General features: G+C 37.2%; 3 protein-coding genes across 3 annotated transcripts; 2 read left to right on the top strand and 1 right to left on the bottom strand.

The window, feature by feature from the left end:
* The first annotated feature begins 1,959 nt into the window (after positions 1–1,959).
* LOC112094347 lies at positions 1,960–3,037 on the top strand. The gene is made up of 2 exons (XM_024174973.1): positions 1,960–2,459; positions 2,563–3,037. The coding sequence occupies exons 1-2, from the start codon at positions 1,960–1,962 to the stop codon at positions 3,035–3,037; spliced, it is 975 nt and encodes a 324-aa protein (XP_024030741.1).
* A 1,252-nt stretch (positions 3,038–4,289) lies between these two features.
* Positions 4,290–5,346, top strand: LOC21393017 (surfeit locus protein 6 homolog). Its single transcript, XM_024174974.1, is given in 2 exon segments — positions 4,290–4,787; positions 4,790–5,346. Coding segments are annotated over 2 exon segments (1,035 nt in total). The 5' UTR covers positions 4,290–4,309.
* A 2,718-nt stretch (positions 5,347–8,064) lies between these two features.
* Positions 8,065–9,617, bottom strand: LOC21393018 (membrane protein PM19L). Its single transcript, XM_010112368.2, has 3 exons — positions 9,351–9,617; positions 8,722–8,899; positions 8,065–8,567 (listed from the first exon to the last, which is right to left on the bottom strand). The coding sequence occupies exons 1-3, from the start codon at positions 9,478–9,480 to the stop codon at positions 8,330–8,332; spliced, it is 546 nt and encodes a 181-aa protein (XP_010110670.1). The 5' UTR covers positions 9,481–9,617; the 3' UTR covers positions 8,065–8,329.
* Between the last annotated feature and the right edge of the window lie 9,782 nt (positions 9,618–19,399).

Genomic DNA, 19,399 nt, shown 5'->3' on the forward strand with positions numbered 1-19,399 from the left:
CAGGCATTGAAGCAGGAAGGCCATGGGTTCTGGGTTGAATTGGGAATGTTTTCGATTGAGCAACAGTCGGGGGCTGTGGCAGAGGAACTAGTACCAACCGCCCTGCGAGTGGTGTTATAGCGACATGCCGTTGTTTTTCAAATGCCGCCCAGCCTTCTTCCACCGCGGCTGCAGGACCACCCCATTCCACTGAAGGCAAGGACTTCCCCAATTAATGTCCATCCTTACCGGTATCCGCAGGCACAAAAGAGTGAGATTGAGAAGTTGGTTGCAGAAATGCTTGCCGCAGGGATCATTCAACCTAGCGTTAGCCCTTTCTCCAGCCCAGTTTTCCTTGTCAAGAAGGACGAAAGTTGGCGATTTTGTGTCGACTATCGAGCTTTAAATTGTGAGACCGTGCTGGATCGTTTCCCTATTCCGGTGATAGACGAGCTCCTCGACGAATTACATAGTACTACCATTTTTTCGAAGATTGATTTAAAGTTGAGCTACCACCAAATTCGGTGCGCAGCGTAGATGTGCTGAAGACAGCCTTTCGCACCCACGAGGGACACTACGAGTTCTTGGTCATGCCCTTTGGGCTTACCAATGCTCCCGCTACGTTCCAGTCTCTCATGAATGAGGTATTTCGGCCCTTTCTACGGAAATTTGTTTTGGTATTCTTTGATGATATCCTGGTGTATAGCCGATTGTTGGATGAGCACGTCGAGCATTTAGAGGTTGTGATGATTGAGCTCGCCAAGCATAACCTGTACGCGAATGCAAAAAAATGCTACTTTGGGCAGTCCATCTTGGAATACTTAGGTCATATCATTTTGAAGGAAGGAGTGGCAGCGGATCAAACCAAGATTGCCACCATGGTCAATTGGCCAGCGCCTGCCAACTTATGGGGGCTAAGGGGATTTTTGGGCTTAATAGGCTACTATCGAAAGTTCGTAAAGGGGTATGGTTCCATCGCCTGGCCGCTAACAAACTTGTTAAAGAACGACAGCTTTCTTTGGTCGACAAAGGCTGCAAATGCCTTCCACAAACTCAAGGCGGCCATGACAACAGTTCTCGTGCTGGCCTTGCCGGACTTCTCACGTAAATTTGTGGTTGAGACGGATGTGTTGGGTGTAGGGGTTCGAGCGGTTCTGATGTAGGATCAGCGACCGATCGCTTTCTTTAGCCAAGCTCTTTCCAGTACAAGCTCGCCTTAAGTCGGTCTATGAGCGAGAGCTTGTGGCCATTGTGTTGGCGGTCCAAAAGTAGCGGCCATACCTTATCAGGTGGCACTTCATTATCCGCACAGACCAACGGAGTTTGAAGTTCCTGCTGGACTAGCGGGTTGTCAGCGAACACCACCAACGTTGGTTATCCAACCTTCTAGGCTTTGACTTTGAGATTCAATATCGCCCCAGGTTAGAGAATAAGGTTGTAGATGCCCTTTGCAGAACTCCAGCTTCTGTCAGCGCCCTTTGAACTTGACTCAGAAGAGCTCCAACGACATAATGCCTTGGATGCCAAGCTCTCGCGCTCGATTGAGGATCTCCAAGCTGATTCGGGAGCTCATCTAGGGTTCTCCTTACAGCAGGGGCGTCTCACGAAAGAGGGACGAGTCGTAGTCTCGTGAGACTTTTGTCTGGTGGCTGAAACACATCATGACGGGGTGGCAGGGGGGCACTCTGGCATGCTTAAGACTTTCCGACGTTTGGCTGCTGATTGGTATTGGTTCGGTATGAAGGACATAGAGGCCTATGTCGCGAAATGCACGATATGTCAGCAGAATAAATACGACACCTTGGCCCCCGAGGGTTTGTTGCAGCCCCTGCCCCTTATGGACAAAGTATGGGATGATCTCTCGATGGATTTCATTGAAGGGCTGCCCAAGTCAGCGGGATATGATGCCATTCTAGTCGTTTCGACCGCCTTAGTAAGTACGCCCATTTCATTCCGCTCAAGTACCCATTCACCGCGACGATGGTGGCGGACAAGTTCCTTTGTGAAGTGGTAAGGCTACACGGTATCCCTCGCTTTATTGTGTCTGATCGTGACATGATTTTTCTGAGTAAATTCTGGAGGGAGTTGTTTAAACATCAAGGCTCTACCTTGGCTCGGAGCACGGCCTATCATCCTCAAACGGATGGGCAAACCAAAGTAGTTAATCGGTACCTTGAAACCTACTTGCGGTGTTTCTCATCAGATATGCCTCGTCAATGGTCAAAGTGGCTACCATGGGTTGAGTATTGGTACAATACCTCCTTCCACACCGCCACACAAATGACCCCTTTTTGCGCTCTCTACGGCCGTGACCCCCCTCCACTGTTGCGTTATGGACTCGGTCTTTCCCCTGTGGCCATTGTAGACCTGCAGCTAGCAGATCGCGATGCCACTCTGGACCTTCTGAAGCAGCAACTACAGCGGGCTCAGCAGAAGATGAAGACGCGGGCGGGTGGCTCTCGCTGCGTGTTTCCTTTGAGGTGGGGGACTTGGTGTACCTCAATCTCCGTCCCTACCTGCAGAAGTCGCTGGCGCAACGTCGCAATGAGAAGCTTGTGCCTCGCTTCTACGATCCATTTGAAGTGCTCACCAGAGTAGGCTGAGTCGCCTACCGTTTGACTCAGCTGCGACGTGCTTTGGGCTCTACTATCTCGGATGCTGCTCTGTCGCCACAGCTTACTCCAGATATGGAACTTCAGAGAGTAGTTGCGCTAAGGGGAGTCAGCCAAGCTTCTCGTGGTTCTACTTCGAAGTAGAGTTCCTCATACATTGGTATACGCTGCCAGACCATGAGGATAGTTGGGAAAATTTCGACTGCATCCAAGCAGCATTTCCAGATTTTCACCTTGCGGACAAGGTGCATCTTTGGGCCGGGGGTATTGATGGGTTTCCTAGACCTCCATTACGTTTCACCTATGCTAGGAGGAGGCCTAAAGGGGGTCGAGTTAATGTGGCAGCAAGGGAGGCTGGTGAGGTGGAACCTGTTAGAGGAAAAAAGGGTGCTGATATGGAAGTAGCGCACGGAGCTGGTGTGCTAGCTCCTGAAGGAAGTGTGTGATGGCTCGGATCCCGAGAGGAGCCTTGGAAGAAGAGAAGGGAGAGGGAAACATTTAGTTAGAGAATAGGGAATAAAAGCAGAAGGAGGGAATTAGAGAAGGCATCGATCAACTTCTCTGTAATTGACATAGTTGAGCTTTTGGCTCTAAGGAGTGCAAGGGGTCACTCGAACGCCCCCATATCTTCCTGTATTTCCTTTGATAATTGAAGTCTTAATCAATTCAATCCAATCGTCTTCTTTCCGATTACTTGCTTGTTGTGTGAATTCTATAATTCTGAACCTAAGTTTTAACAAATAACCTATGCCATTGTCTTGTGTCATAGTTATACTTTACTCTTAGATTTTCTCTCTCTGTTTTGTTACAATTGATATTATTCTCGTACATCACAATTTTCTTTCGTCAGTGTAATATTCTTTCCTCTTGAGTTTCACTAGCATCTTCATGTAAGAGTTTAAATAGTCTCCCTTTTATGGGTGTTTTAATAGTTTTTTTCTTAAAGTTTTACTCATATTATCTAGTTATTATGAAGACAACTTCGTATCATTATATTTAGTTCTTATCATTAAATTACGGAAAAGTTAATGATTTTCTAAATGCTACATTATTTAACTTTCCTCATAAGTCAAAAAACAAAAAAACAAAAAAACACTTATAAGTTACTCTTTCTCATCTTCATAAATCTTTAAAAGATATATTTTAATCTCTTTTTAATGTTAAATCTTATTACTATTATCCTAATTGCAGATGTCTGCTAATATAGACAGTTGCTTTTGAATAGTTATTAAAAATCTTTCCCTCTGTTTTATTCTCAAACATTTTCAAATATTTCTCCTTATTAGGATAACTGCATTTCATCAGTTACTTTTATATTTCAAAAGTCGATAACTGCTCTTATATCTTATTCTTACTTACTCTTTGGATAGAAAAATACATTATTTGGTTTGATTTCTTTCCATCATGGATTGTATCTTTTGATACTTTCTGTCTTCTAAAAAAAATAAAAAATAATATGGAGAGATTATAATAGGGAATCCACACCAAACACACTTAGGTTATATGGCTTTCTTATTTTCTTTCACACTTGACAAACACAGCCTTAATGTTATTGCTGAGTAATTTAGGGAACGTTTAGTTCATGGATTCAGAACCATTTTCGTTTTACGTGTGTTTTTTGTGAGAGAAAATACTATAGCGAGTTACGAACCACGATTCGAATCCCCCTTCCAAACGTCCCCTTATTTGTTCGTCTTAATTTCAAAATACCGATGTAGATGAAGAAGGTGAAAACCGACACTGATTCTACTCCCATTGTTGACTTAAAGTCTATTATTCACCAGCATTCGCTGTTCTTTGACAAGTTAGTTGAGCTTATTCCGGCAAACTTCTATCTATCCACCGGCGACAAGGATAAGCCCTGGTTTCAGGGTTTAAGCAAGGCCGAAAAAGTGTCAGCGAAGAAGGAAACAAAGGAGAACATCAAGAAAGCTCGACGAGATCGATTAGACCCTGAGAAGTCGTCCACAACAACCCTTGATTTGTTGAAGCAAAGCTTCAAAAAGGAGAAGAAAGATGGTGAAAGTGATGATGGCGAGACTGAGATTCAGCCTAATTTGTCTGGTTTGGATGATGATAATAGGTTGGTGACATGGGAGGAGCTTCGACAAAGGCTTCGTCGAAGAATTAAAGAGTTTCGGGCAACTCGGAATACTAGAGGCTTTGATAAGGCAAACAAGAGGAATGAGAGAAATGATAAGGAACTGAGCAAAAGAAATGCAAGAGGGACACCGAATCAAAGGAGAAAGAGCCTAAATTGGGTATTTCGGATGATAAAGTAGAGAAAGATGATGTGGAAGCTTCAAAGGAGCTTGCATTCAGCCATGTGAAGCTCGGGAATGAAGACGGGCACAGGAAGAAAAAGAAGCAGCGGAAGCTTTCAAAATCACAGGAGCTTGAGAGGGCCAAGAAGTTGGAGGAAGCAAAGAAAGATCCCGGGAAAGGGGACGTTATTTCGAAGAAGCACTCGTGGAATGCTGCGATAAGCTGAGCCGCTGGGATAAAGGTTCATGACAATCCCAAGTTGTTGAAGGAGAGCATTCGAAAGGAAAAGAGAAGGCAACAAAAGAATGCTCAGAAATGGAAGGCCACACAGAAGATGAAAGCAGAAAGACAACAGAAGAGGTCAGAAAATATAGCAGCAAAGAAACATGATAAGAAGATGAGGAAGATCGCAAAGAGGGAAAGGAAGCTTATGAGGCCAGGATTTGAAGGTCGCAAGGAAGGATTTGTCAATGAAGGCTCTACAGCTTGAGATCGAGTCATGTTGAACTTCATTTTCTGCTTGTGATATGGGATTCGCTTCATCTGCTTAGTTTCACAAGAAATGGGATAAACAACACAATATAACTTTAGGGGAAAGAGTATAATCTAGTGTCGTCTTTTAATCGCCACTCAATAGTTTGCCATTCCCCTTCTTTTCACAGTTCAGTTGGGCCTTAGATTTGCATAATAGATGAGTATTTCAACAGTATGTTATGCTGGTTAATTTTTCTAGTGGTTGCTAATTTCAATCCGTTCTGAGCCAGAAACCAATTATGTCTCTCTTTCATTTTGTGAATTGACTGGTTTTACCCTTTTCATTTGATGTTTGTTCTTACCTGAGTAATGATGTTAATCAACTCGTTTCTTGCCAAATTAGGGGGGGAAGAAAATCTCATGAAAAAAATTTACGTCAAAGTATTTCTGTACATAACTCTTGTTAACAAGAGGTATCAAGAATGTCTAAAGATACTTGTACACTAAATTCTGCTCATCTTAAGTAGAAAGTGAATAATTAAGAAGCAAAAATGTAGAAGATGCAACTATTAGGATTGTTTTGCTATCCCACGCGGCGGCGGTGGGGATTTCGTTGGGGTACTTTCCTCATAATCCCCATTTTGCTATCTAATATAATTAGACATATAAAACTATTAGCAATTTAAATAAATAACAAAGTAAAAATTCACTATGAAATTGAACCAAAATCAAAAGTTCTTCGTGTTTAAAAAAAAAAAAAATCGAAAGCTCTTCAACAAACCAAACTGTACCACATATGCAAACCAGATCTTAGTAACAAAACAGAAAAGACTAATCATGTTTAAAAAGTTTGTTATATATTTATTTCAATAAAATATGCAATATATGAATATCCGGGGTGGATGTAGGGTGAGCCAGTGAGGAGTGCTTTCCTCGTCCCAAGATCGGCCACAACTTGGGTACAATTGTGTACCTAATTTCAGTTATTGTTCCCCATTCTTGCTCCTTTTGAGGCAGGTTTCCGTCCTCGCAAGAAATAGTCAACTCTAGTTTTATGTTGGTTAGTTTACCAACCAATTCATCGTGAACGTTTGGTTTACGAATTTATAATTATGATTTAAAATTATTCTCGATTTACGTATTTTTTGTGAGATAAAATATTGTAATGAGTCACGAACCATGATTCGAACCATAGCACGAATTCTCATATCAAGCACCTAGTTTAAGAGGTGGGCAAACAATAATTTTTATACTTTAACATCCTCTCACGTGTGAGCTGGACAATGGGTAATCGTGTGGGTAATTAATTGGAAAGCCTAACACGTGAATATTTAAGTTCGGGATATATTAAAAACTTAACACATGATAACAATTTAAATAGGAATAAAGAGTAATTATAAGGATTTAAATTCAAAACTTACCGTTCTGATACCATATTAATTTACCAATCGATAAATGTTACCTTGCCGTTTAGAAAGTAGTGTTAGACCCTCTTATGATTCGTGAATTACAAAAACTGATTACCAAAAAGAACTAGACCCAATGCATCCTGACTAGCATTTGTCGGCCATTACCCTTTCTTCCTTTCTATTTGGTCCAAACCAGTTATGTTTATCGATGTGAACTACTTGGCATGTCTTATTTGATTGATAAGTTCTTTTGTTGGCACGTTGCCATGACATTTCCAAGGTACAAATATACCCCCACTTCCATTTTTAGCCTATCAGAGAGCATGAGCGAAAAGGTTTATTCAAGCGTGACTTTAGAAGTTATCAACCCAATGCCACTGGTAAAGAGGGTACAGCCACTATTAAATACATTTTCTCGAGTGTGTTTGATTTTGAATCATGATTCGTAATTCGTTATAATATTTTTTTTTATAAAAAATACGCGTAAATCAAAAATAGTTATGAATTATGATTCTGAATTCATCAATCTTCTCTCACAAAAGAAACACACGTAAATTGAAAATAATTCTGAATCATAATTCTGAATTCATCAACCAACGTCCTTTAAAAAACGTTAAAGTCCATTTGGTTCAACTAAATACTTAAACCCATGACATTCTTAGACCCATGATTTTATTCTGCTACACAATTTTTTTATCTCACAAAAAAAAAATTAAAATTAAAAATTTCTTCTCACAAAAAATTAAATTAAAAATTCCTCTTACAAAATTACTAAAAAATCAAAATCTCACAAAATTACTAATAAATCAGAATCACACACTTCATCGGAATACCTGATTTACATGCACTCTTGCTTACTTGCTGCCAGTGCCCCTTGTAAGAAAAGCCTTTGTCTTTGGACCTAATTAATACCGTAGAGAATGATACGTCCCATTTGTTTCGAGAGCCAACCATTTTTTTTTTTCATCTGAAATTTCAGAACAGTTATTTAGCTCTCAATAAGAATTCAATTGTTAAGTCCAGCAGCAATATGGTGCCGAATAGTATTGTAACATTTTTCACGAACTTGTAACATTTTTCAAAAAACTTTGAACTGCTTGGTGTTGCATAATAGAACAAACAGCTTTTTGGTTTTTACATAAACAACGATATTACAATGACGAATACGTTAAGACTGGTAAGGCGGCGAAGGCGAGAAAATTTATAGTACAAAGTTTCCTTGTTGCAAATAGAATATGTACCACCTGAGCAAGTTGTTAATTAAGCCAGTTATTTGTGTTAGTTGAAAGCCACACATTGACATTAATTAGTACACATGCAACAAGTAATTAAAAGACCAACAATATTCCACACAACAACAAACATGATATCCACAACACAACCAGTACAGAGTCAAATCTAATCTACTTACAAGAAACCAACCAAAGGGCAAATAGAAAAAGGATTGATCAGCCAAAACAAGCCAACCAAAGACATATACATGTCTTTCAAACTTGCAAAGAAAAACATAAGAGAAACACATAACAAAGACACATACACATTATGCATGACATACATACATAATATGCACATGATATTATATGTATATGTCTAGACCGCCCTAGTGGTGGGAGCTGCAGTGCCACCCTTGAGGCCCGGATCTTCTCCGCGCTCTCTGATGCCGTAGTCGGTGTCACGGTAGCCGGGGCCGTACTTGCTGCTGAACGTGCCGGCGTGAAGCAACAGAACATACATCAGCTGAGTGAAAGTCAGAATTATCACAAACGCCTCCAACACCCTCAGCCTCCACCCTCTATGTCCTCCTATGTTTATTTGCTTGCAAGCGAACCTATACATTGTCATACATACATATATGCACATGTATATCAGAATGAGTAGTTGGTTATTTTATTTTGTATTACATGGCAATATATATATGTGTGTGTGTGTGTGTGTGTATATATATTTGTGTATATATGTACGTGGAAACTAATTGTAGTTACCCGAAGGCTAGAGCAGTGATGGCCCAAGCAATGAGTGATAAGGCAGCTGCGGCAGCAAGGCTGTCGTTTCTCCAAGCTCTGATGTGGTTGCCACCTGCGAGTTTCGAGACTATCCCCACCACAGCAGCCAGTATGGCGAATGTCAGGAAGAACATTGTTGCACCATTTCCTCCAAAACCTGTACAACAACGTACATTAATTAAGAAGAAACACTTTTTTTTCTCCCCCCTTTCTCTTTTAGTTTAAATTTTGTGGGGCTATTTAAACCCTTCATCTCAAGATGTAGTCATGTTTTGAGTCGATGATTTAAATCGTGTGTGGAGTCGGTCACATGTGAGTTTAAACGTGAGGTTATACCTGCACCCCATCATAGTATGAACCATATGATTCAGATACGGTGTAAATTTACCGCTAAATTATGAGTACAACCACAGAGGGTTAAAGGACTAAAATAACGAATATCGTATCTCTTCAACTTTTAGAGTTGGTGCACCACATCTTTTACAGAATGAACTAACAAAATGAACGGAACCTAAAGCAATGAAAAACCTAAAGCAATGGAAAGGTCTAAATTAGTTAGACACAATATATATGTATACACACACACGTGTAACAAAAAGAGAACTTACTTGGGTGGTTGGTTTGGCCATTGATGAAGCGGTTGAGACACCAACTAGCAAAACCCACAACAATAAAATACATAATCAAGTTAAGGAACAGCAATGGAGCTGCTATATTCCTTCCAACCGTCTGAGCCATGTTTCTCTCCCCTTCTTTTATTTCCAAACCACAAAGAAACAAAACTCAGTTTTTCCTCTCTTCTCCTTCCCTCTTATTATACTCCAAATTAAAGACTCAAAATATAAAAGCCCACTTCTTGATGACTACTCTTTTATGAACTTGTGCTTCTAATGGAAGCCTGAGAGAGAAGGATATATAGAACAGCCAAGGTTGTACATATTGATACGTGTTGCTCAAACTGGTTCTGCATGTGGACTTTCTGGTTACAGGTGGCAGGACACTTGTCGTTTTTTCACACTGTCTTTCTCAAAATCTGTCCATCTCTTTAAGAATCTCGAAGTTTATATACACTTCTTATTCATTTTATTGATTTGAGTTTAAAATTTGAGTTTTATTATAGTAAAAAACTTTTAAAAACAGTCACATTTAATTTTTTTATTACAGTAAAAAATTATCACATAAAATCACATTTTAATTTAAATTAAAAACTCGAATGCACTAACTAAACGAGTCTCTCATATATATCAAATGGTGCGGTTATCCAATGCGGATTATATACGCCTAGATCGCTTCTAAGTTAGACTCCAAATTTGTCCCACCACCAGTGGGCCCAGCAATCAACGGTGACAGACACGTGATCTGATCATATCTTTCATCAATCAAGGTGAATTGGCCATAGTTACATGGCTTTTAGTGCATTCTAGAATGATCTTATAAATATTCATTGTTATACAATTGTTTGTGCGAACTTCCGAACATCAAATTCCTGGTGGTTGGATCTCTTTTCTTATCGCCTTTCACTCACTCTTCTGACGCTCAAATTAGATAAAGTATCCGAAGAATTTAGCATGAGAGAATTTAGACAAAGAAAAAGAATAGAGTAGTCATTTCTGATTTTCTAGGGACCGGCTCCCTCATTATTCTCATCATTTTCTATTTATATGACGTATGTCATGATCGGATGAATATTTTTAATCCATTCTAACCACAACATGTCGTCATCCCTTTTCCTCTAGGATTTCCTTGAGGATATTCCTCTTTTAGAATATTCTCAGAGGTTTTTCTCATTAAAAAATGTCGCTTTCCATTTTTATTCACTTTACACGTATCGTGTCCGGACTGGACACGTTAGTTATTAGGATAGTGAGGCTTGTGCCACTGTACGGAGATTCTCTCTCTACACAAATCATCCTCATTATCTCCTCAATCAGTCTATTTTGGTCTCTTAGTGTCGAAGCCTTCTGTCGACCTCAGTTCCGGTCTTGGTCTAGTTACCTCAATCGAGGTCATGTCCTTTCTCAATTGAGGTGGGCTTTGGTCTAAAACGGTTAATAAATCGGTTTAGATCCCGTACTATTGCTTCTATTGACTTCATAATACGTGCCGTGTCGTGATCTTTAAAGGATTTTAAGAAATCCTCCGTTGGTGATTACGTACTTAATAAATATATATAACGAATATAACGGTAATATGTATATGCAATGTATACATGTGTGTGTCTATATATATATATATATAAAATATGTGTACTCTTAGCTATTGGTTTTATATTTTTTTTTTTACCTATACATTGAATGTGTTAGATATTGGGTATGTGGTGACATTAATAGAAACTAGGCTCACATTGAGGGTGTCCAACCTATATTGGTTATATACGACCTATCTAATTAAAGGTCGATTTTTTACAAGTTACATCTAATCTAAATTAATTATTAGTGTATTATTCAATTCAATCCAATCTGCTTAAGGTGGGTTTGAATTTGATAGGATCAATTAGTTTTTTGCTTGAGCTTTTTTTAATATTTCTTTTTTTTTTTTCTGTTCAACTGATTTGTTAGATCTTTTTAACAAAATTAAAATACTATATTTGAAAAAATGAAGTAAGAATTAGCATTCATAAATCTAAAAAAGCATATAAACTCTAAATTACTTCAAAGTCGATTAAGCATTCAATGAATAACTTAAAGAAATGAAAATAAAGTTACAAACAACTAAAAATAAAAAGTTCAGAAAAAAGAATAATGGAAAATATAGAAAAGAAGTGACTGGAAAAAAGAAGAATTTAAATTTTAGACTACTAATATAAATATATATTCATAGTATATAGAGGTTGGATCAGTTTGGATTGGGTGTTTTGAAAGTAAAATTAACATCTAATCCAATCATATTCGGTTTTTAAGAAGTCACATCCAGTCTAATCTAATTGAGGTGGGTTATCCACTAAAATTAGATTGGATAAGATTGGATTGGATCGGTCAACTTGATCAGTTGATTAGATCCAATGAACACTCCTAACCCACATATTTGATCAAGTAGAATTAAATTAGGAGAAGAGTACATGATATGTCATGATTTTGTATAAATTTATTATTTATTATCTATGTCATTCTAAATAACTGAGTATCACCCTAACATTTGGTTTGATGTTTATTAATTAAATGACAACTGTTTATTTTTAAGTGGATCGGTAACATAAATAATATTTTTATCATTTTGAGTGGTATTTGTAGTTTTTCCCTTAAATTAGATCTTTATCTATTAGTGGGTTTTGAAAATTTTAAAATAATAAAGGGATGTACGACAAAATGTCACCAATTATCTTTTTCGCGGAAAAAATAATAGTTTGGATTAATTATAAAAATTCTCCCTAGATTATACATGTAACGCCATTCGGAATTAAACTTGTTTAATTATGATAATTGTGATTTATTAGTGTGCCTAAATTTATTTTCTTAATTAATCATGAGCTTTTAAATTTATTTTAGTATTTACAATTTCACCCCTATTTATTTTATTTATTTTTCCTTAATATTTTTCCCAATTTTCTTTTTCTTATATTTCTCCTTTTCCTCTTTCCTTATTTCTTTTCCCTTTCCCTTCCTCACATTACTCTCTCTCTCCTTCTCTCAATCTCCGGAGCTCTCTCTCCCTCTCTCTATCTCTCTCTCTCTCCCTCTCCCGCTCATCTCTCCCTCTCTCTCTCAAAGTTTTCTTTCTGAAGGGCCGAATTTAAACCAAAAATGGAGGTTTCCAAGAGGTTTTCAACATCAAAGCTTGGATCGAGGTAAAACTCTTTGAAACTTACTTTAGATTTTCAGATTTAGCTTTGTGGAACTTGTTTTAGTCGAGTTTGGCGATTTTTGGTTTAAATTTTGTTTTCAAATGGAATTCGAATGGGATTTGGTGAAACCTTGATGAAAATTGGGGATTTTTGATTCTTTGGACCCCATTTGTTTATTTGAAACTGGATTTATACATTTCCCTTGAGAATATGTCGAAATTGAACCCAAAATTTGCAAGTTTTGGCTTTGTTCCCCGCGAATCGGCCATGGCTGGCCCTGGAACTCTTCCCCACCGGTCACCCTTCCACAGGTCGACCGATCCGGTCGACCGGTCACCTGTCCACCGGCCGACCGGTGGAGTTATACTCCTCTGTCACCGGTCAACCGGTTCCCACTGAAACCGACCCTAAACAGTCCTAAAACCCTGTTTTGACCCCGAAACTCGATGTGGGATTGACCTAACCTCATTTGAGAACTCAAATTGAGTGGATTAGCCACATGAATCCTTGTTTTTCATTCGATTCTCCGGAATAAATCTCCATTGTCAAAGAATCATGATTTGAATTAAGAATTGTTTATGAACATTGATTTTGAACTATGGCACACTAATATGATACAATTGCATCTAATTAAACGAGAATGTTTGGTGAGAAAAATTAAACTCTAAATTGTCGATTTTGATGGGAAAGTTAGTGGCACGATTGAAATTGGAGCCTCAAAAGAAAGCGGAGGCTAGGAGAACGGAAAGCTAAACCAGGTTTGATATCCAAAAGGTAGGATATTCTTATCCATATCCTTGTTAGCCTTACTTTAAATGATTTTGGCCAATGAAAATGTTTTAGAACAAAACATGTTTAAAGAAAATGATTTCAGAGGAATAGCATGAGAATGCTATTAAGTTTTTCAATGATTTTGGAAATGAGATTTTAAAGAGTATCATTTCTTAAAATGAAATATCTTAAGAAATGATACAAAGCATGGTGGCCACAGAGATCGGGATGTGGGAATCGCATCCTTGGGGGGAAGTCTCGAAACCCGTACGGATCCACTTCTTGTTTAGTGGAACAATGGCTCTGCACTTTTCTCTAGATAGACATTTTTACCGCTTCTTGTTTAGTGGTATGATGAGCTGCACACTTTCATTATACATATATTTTCTACTATGTGAGTACTTTCTTTTCTAAAAAGGATGACCAGTTCCGGTGTATATCTTCGGACCGTGAGTACATTTATTTTAAATGCTTTATAAAATTATATCCTACTGGGCCTTTCGCTCACCCTTCTTGTTTTCAAATGTATTAAACCCCTTCAGGCGACGCGAGAAGTAGTGCGGAGTAGGTAGCTACTACCGATGACGTGGACTCATCTTCGAGAGGCGAAGAGTTGTCTTTCCTCTTATCTTTTATTTCAAGGCATGTATAAAAGATTGTGGATTGTAAACTTAAATATTACTAGACTGTGGTTAATGTCACATTTACTTTTGTTTATATTCATGTATGCTAAACACCTGTGGGAATTCCTGACTTGATACCATGGACGTGGTTTTAAACTGGTTTGGTTGGAAATTCCACCACCCTTCTTGAAATTGAATTTCTCCTGAATGCAAGGGGCTCGTTTAGAAATACCTTGATGGTTTGGATTTGAAAAATTAAATTATTTGCAACGTTATTTGCTAATCACTCTCTCAAACATGTTTAAGTTTCTAAACGAGCCTCCACGTCACTAACCCCGGTTTGGGGGCGTGACAATATCTCTTGTAACACTTTGTTCTTTGATCTTTAAAACGCAACATTCATTCCCCTTGAACAATGTAATGTTAACAAAAAGGCCCCCTCCATTAGGTTTTTAATTGAAATTGATATTTAATTTACTATTTTGAGAGTATTTTAATAATTCTATAGTTTAAAATTTAATTTAAATTTGAATTAATTTAAAGATTCAAAAAATCATCAATTTTTTTAACATTAAAAAAAATTCATAAAACTTTTAACTTACCTTCAATCAATCATGAATGTATCGTAATTAAAATTTCAAATTTAAATTAGCTTTAAATTCAAAATAAAGTTTAAATAATAAAACAAATTAGAATATCTCAAAATAATAAATTAAATGTCAGTTTCAGTTAATAGAATTTAAAAAAGAGGCTTTTTATTAATATTTTATCATTTGGGGAGAACGATATTACGTTTTAAAGATTGATTTGAAGTGTTATAAAAAGTATAGTTCAAAAAGAAATTTTTATAATTAATCCTAGTAGTTTTCTAAATACGGACGCATAAGTTCACAATGCCCTTGAAGGAAATGAAGGGCTTGTTTAGTAGAGAGGTATAAATCTTAACTCACTATTATGTTACATTGGCCTTGTTTGGAATTAATTCTGTTTTTATTTTTCACGTTTTTCATGAAAGAAAAAATGAAAACGTTTCTAAAATGGCGTTTGGCGCAATAAAGATAAAAAATGGAAATGAAAACGATTTTTTGATTTAGTGTAAAATGAGAGATAAATGAAAAATTACTTTTAGTCGTTTTTCATTTTTTATTTTCATTTTCTACTCTCTCGAGCAGAGAGAGAGAAAGAGGGACATTAATGAGTTTTTTTACACTGAAAATAATCTCTTGATAAAACTACCAAACGCATTTTCAAAAATGATTTCTGTAAAATGCTTTCATTTTCATTTTCATATAAAAAATAAAATTATTTTGGAATGAGTTCTAAATGCTTCTATTATTTTTCTCATCAAAATTTCAAAACATTTCAAAATATTTAAAATCTGTTTTAAATTTAAATTGCATTAACCAAACAAGCCACGAAAGTCCTTAAGAAGTGTACTATTCTTATCTAGCACGTTCACGTCAGGTACAGTCTCGATTACCACATGGGATTCTCTAGCCACTGGTTGAAGTAACAAAAATTCAGATTCATCAAATTAATGCCTAAAACTACTTAATTAATAAGTTTTTACAGCAGTTGATTGTTAATCTTGAGTTATCAATATTAGTCGCCACAGTCGAATGGGATAAGGTCCTTGCCAATCAATTACTATATTATATACTCATAAAGAATAATCTTATCTTATATTGGTAAAAGTCACCCATACCGTATGAATTTGCTAAATAAGATAAAGGAACAGAGTTTGGCGTTGTCAAATATGATTATTACTTCTGAGTAGTGCTGGAACTTTGGACGGGCCGCCCGCAACCGCCCGAAAGCCCGAGGATTTGCCCGAGCCCGAGCCCGACCCGCCCGAAATTTTCGGGCCGCCCGCCCCAGCCCGAATTTCATCTTGATCGGGCCGCGGGCTTGTATTCGGCGGCCCGAGCCCGCCCGAATTGCTCAAATTTTTTAAACTTTTTTTTAATATTAAGTTATTTATATATATATATATATTAGTATTACAATTTATATATATATATATATATATTACAATTTGAAATTTCGGGCAATTCGGGTAAAATTCAAAAAACTAGCCGTTTTCGGGTATTCAGGCAATTCGGGCACCTCGGGCGGGTTGGGCAGGCGGGAAAAATTCGGGCAAAATTCAAAACAATTCAAAAAATTCAGGCTTCGGGTCGGGCAATTCGGGCACACCCAATTTTCGGGCAATTTTCGGGTCGGGCGGTTCGGGCTTGGTCTGAAAAATTCAAAAAAATCCCGGTGGACGGCGGTATACGGTGGTTAGACAGCGGCGGGGAAGGGGGGACATGTCAAATTCGGGCTGCCCGAGCCTGAACCCGAATTTCTTGCTTGGGCGGGCAGGAATTGGGCCGGCCCGCCCAAGCCCGAAAAAATTCGGGCTTTGGGCGGCCCGCCGACCCGAAGTTCCAGCACTACTTCTGAGGTTCGCATGTGAAAGTCTCAAAGTTGTCGACAACGGTGAAAGTTTATGCCGAGTCAAACGGACCGCTTTTATTCAAAATTCGTCTCAAATTTTTGGACCGGGCTAGGCCTAGATTATATACCCAAAATCTGAAATTCAATTTTCTAAGTTTTTTAAATATTCCATTTACAAAATTTGGACCGGGTACCAGCTTGGTCCGCTAGATTATAGGACCGAGTTAACCATCTAACTTTTAAGAATTGGCCCGAAAACTTTTTTCAGACCGCCGGTTCTAGGCCGAACGGCCTGAATCTTCACCTTTGGCTATCAAAAATTTACGGAATACTTTTATTTGGCCAAAAATTCGTATTTTTATGTTAATACAAAACTTCTAAACGTGGCTAAAAATTATTTCTGTAACGTGGTTAAAAACTTAATTACAATAAATATGAACAGATTTTAATAGTTATATTTCCATTAGTGGTTATTTATTATAGAAATTCGATCACATAGTGTGATAAGAATTTTGGCTCATTAATTGCCATATTGGTCAACTATCAAATTCATTATAACTATTGAATTAATATGATGTGGTTAAAACAATAATACTGATCGATAGATAAATATTGGAGCAACAAATAAAACTAAACCCCAATAAATATTTGTGATTTGATGATATTAATCACAAGATTATGATTATAAATTAATTATTTAGTCATAAAATTATCACGATTAAAAGTGATAAAAGATATTGTGATTAAAATATTATATTTTTACTTTATACATTTTGTTTAAGTTCTTTAGGGGCCCACAAATAAAACTATAAATAGCTCTACCTGCTCAATTTGCCCCGCCCCGCCCCACCCGGACATGAGCAGGACCGCGTTATAATCTGCCTACTTTTGAGCAATGCGGTTGTAATCCGTCCTCATAAACAAGTAATTGTGATTTGCGTATTTTTGTTCGGATTGAAATCGCGCCGCGCACCTATATAGGTATACAATCTTTTTAATGTGAGTTTATATGGTGAATGTTGACTTGTTGCTTGGTTTAACATTTTGTGAGTTTTTTATTTGAATATCTCTTTTTAGAAACTTGTGCTTTATACAACACGATTAATTTCATTTTATTAGCTTTAATATACTATTTATCTACATGTGTGCTCTTGCATGTGTATTTGTATATGTGTTTTTCTGCATGCCTTGCACAGTGTAAGCTTCAACACTCTTATGTCAACAAGTGATTTCAAATTCTTACCAAAAAAAAAAAAAAAAAAGATTTCAAATAATTACTAATGCTTTATAATCTTTAGTAATTAGTTAACAACGTCACGTTTTCAAAATTTTTATAACCTCATGTTTAGATAAGCAGTTTTAGGAACATGTTCATAACTTTTTATTATATTCAGTTGTCCTTTTTTGAATCTATAAATATGAATTTAAACGCCTATACAATATAATATATATATAAGCATAAAGTGTACACAAGTTTAATTTCAAATCTAATAGTTAAAAAAAGATAAAAGGCCCATTCGGTTCGTTAATTTGAATTTTTAATTTGAGTTGAGATATGATGTTGTGTGAGAGTTTTTTACTGTAGCAAAAAAGTTAGATGTGACTGTTTATGAGAGCTTTTTACTATAAAAAACTTAAATTCTAAACTCGAATCAGCGAAATGAACAGGCCAAAATACATTCCATACTGCCAAACAACGTCCAACACACCCATCTGAAAACCGCCCAAGTCTAAAAAACCGTCCAATCCGCCTAAAACTTGGACGGTTATAGATTGGACTTTTCAAAAACTGCCACAAAAAATAACTGCTCAAACCGCGCATAACAACTGCGGTTCACCCCAATTCTACTACATATTATTATCTATTCTAAAGGAAACCCGTTATGCACTGTTCATCCACACTCAGTTTACTGTTTTTGAAATAGTGTTATGACGCTTTTGCCCTTGCTCTCTCTTTTGTTTCTTCGCTTTTGTGTGGGTTTTTTCGTTTTTTTCCTACCCATCTGGAAAGCTTTGCCTTTCCGTAAAAAGTGCTTCCCTTCTCGATGTTTTTTTCTTCTTGCAACAGCAAAACTTCCAGTACTGCCATCGTCTCCTCCACCACCCACTCTTAGGGATTTCTGCTCCCACAAAATCTCCTCCACATTCCTTCTTTGCGCTCCTAAACCCGCCGCCATCACCAGAAAACGTACTACCACTGGAACTAGTGACAACACTGCCGCTACGACTCTTGCTTTTGATTTCTGATTTTGGGTTTTGTTGGTGTTGTTGTTATTTTCTTAAACTGTTTGAATTTTGTGCTTTTTTATACAATACCCTCTTATTGTTGTGCTTTTTTCTGTTGATGACGTTTTTCAAGGGACAATTCTGCAAGTACGCTCCTTTATGTCTTAGATCCATAATCTTTCTCTCATTTTTAAAGGTTTTATTTTTCTTTTTTTAATTTGGTGTTATGTGTGTGTGGTTGCAGTAAAATCTTTTGAATTGTAGATTTCTCATTATGAAAGAAACTGTCATGCGAAATGAAATATAGACGCTTAGAGGAAGGGCTCGGAGAAAGAAATTGTTGTCTCCAAAGGGCATGGATGTACGCCCAATAATGGAGGTTGTCAAAGGTGCTGCTTTTGGTATATTACAGGTAAAACCTGTGCATTTGTTCATATTTTTTTTGTGAGAAAAGGGTTTTAATCTATTGGGTTTCTTCACATTTATCTGATTATCTATTTGCTAGCCAAATTATTATACTTCTTATTAAGAAAAGAATTAAGGTGATGTAGAACTAAAGAGAGAAGAAAAAGAAGAGGAAGGGAAGAGATTTAGAAGAGAAATTAGGAAGAAATTTGAGAAAGGAATGAGGAAGAAGAAATCAAGAGTGGGAATAATACTGAAATTGTATTCAATAATCATCAATTACATAGCTAAGCCTATTTATAAATATACAAGGTGATAATTGTACCTATATGTATGGAATTTCTGTTTGTGGGATTCATTGGCTATGTTCTGATCAATGGCCATTTGCTTTCTATATTCAAAAAAGGAAAAA

This window comes from Morus notabilis, unplaced genomic scaffold (assembly GCF_000414095.1).
Source record: "Morus notabilis unplaced genomic scaffold, ASM41409v2 Scaffold328, whole genome shotgun sequence".
NCBI classification, from domain to species: Eukaryota; Viridiplantae; Streptophyta; class Magnoliopsida; order Rosales; family Moraceae; genus Morus; species Morus notabilis.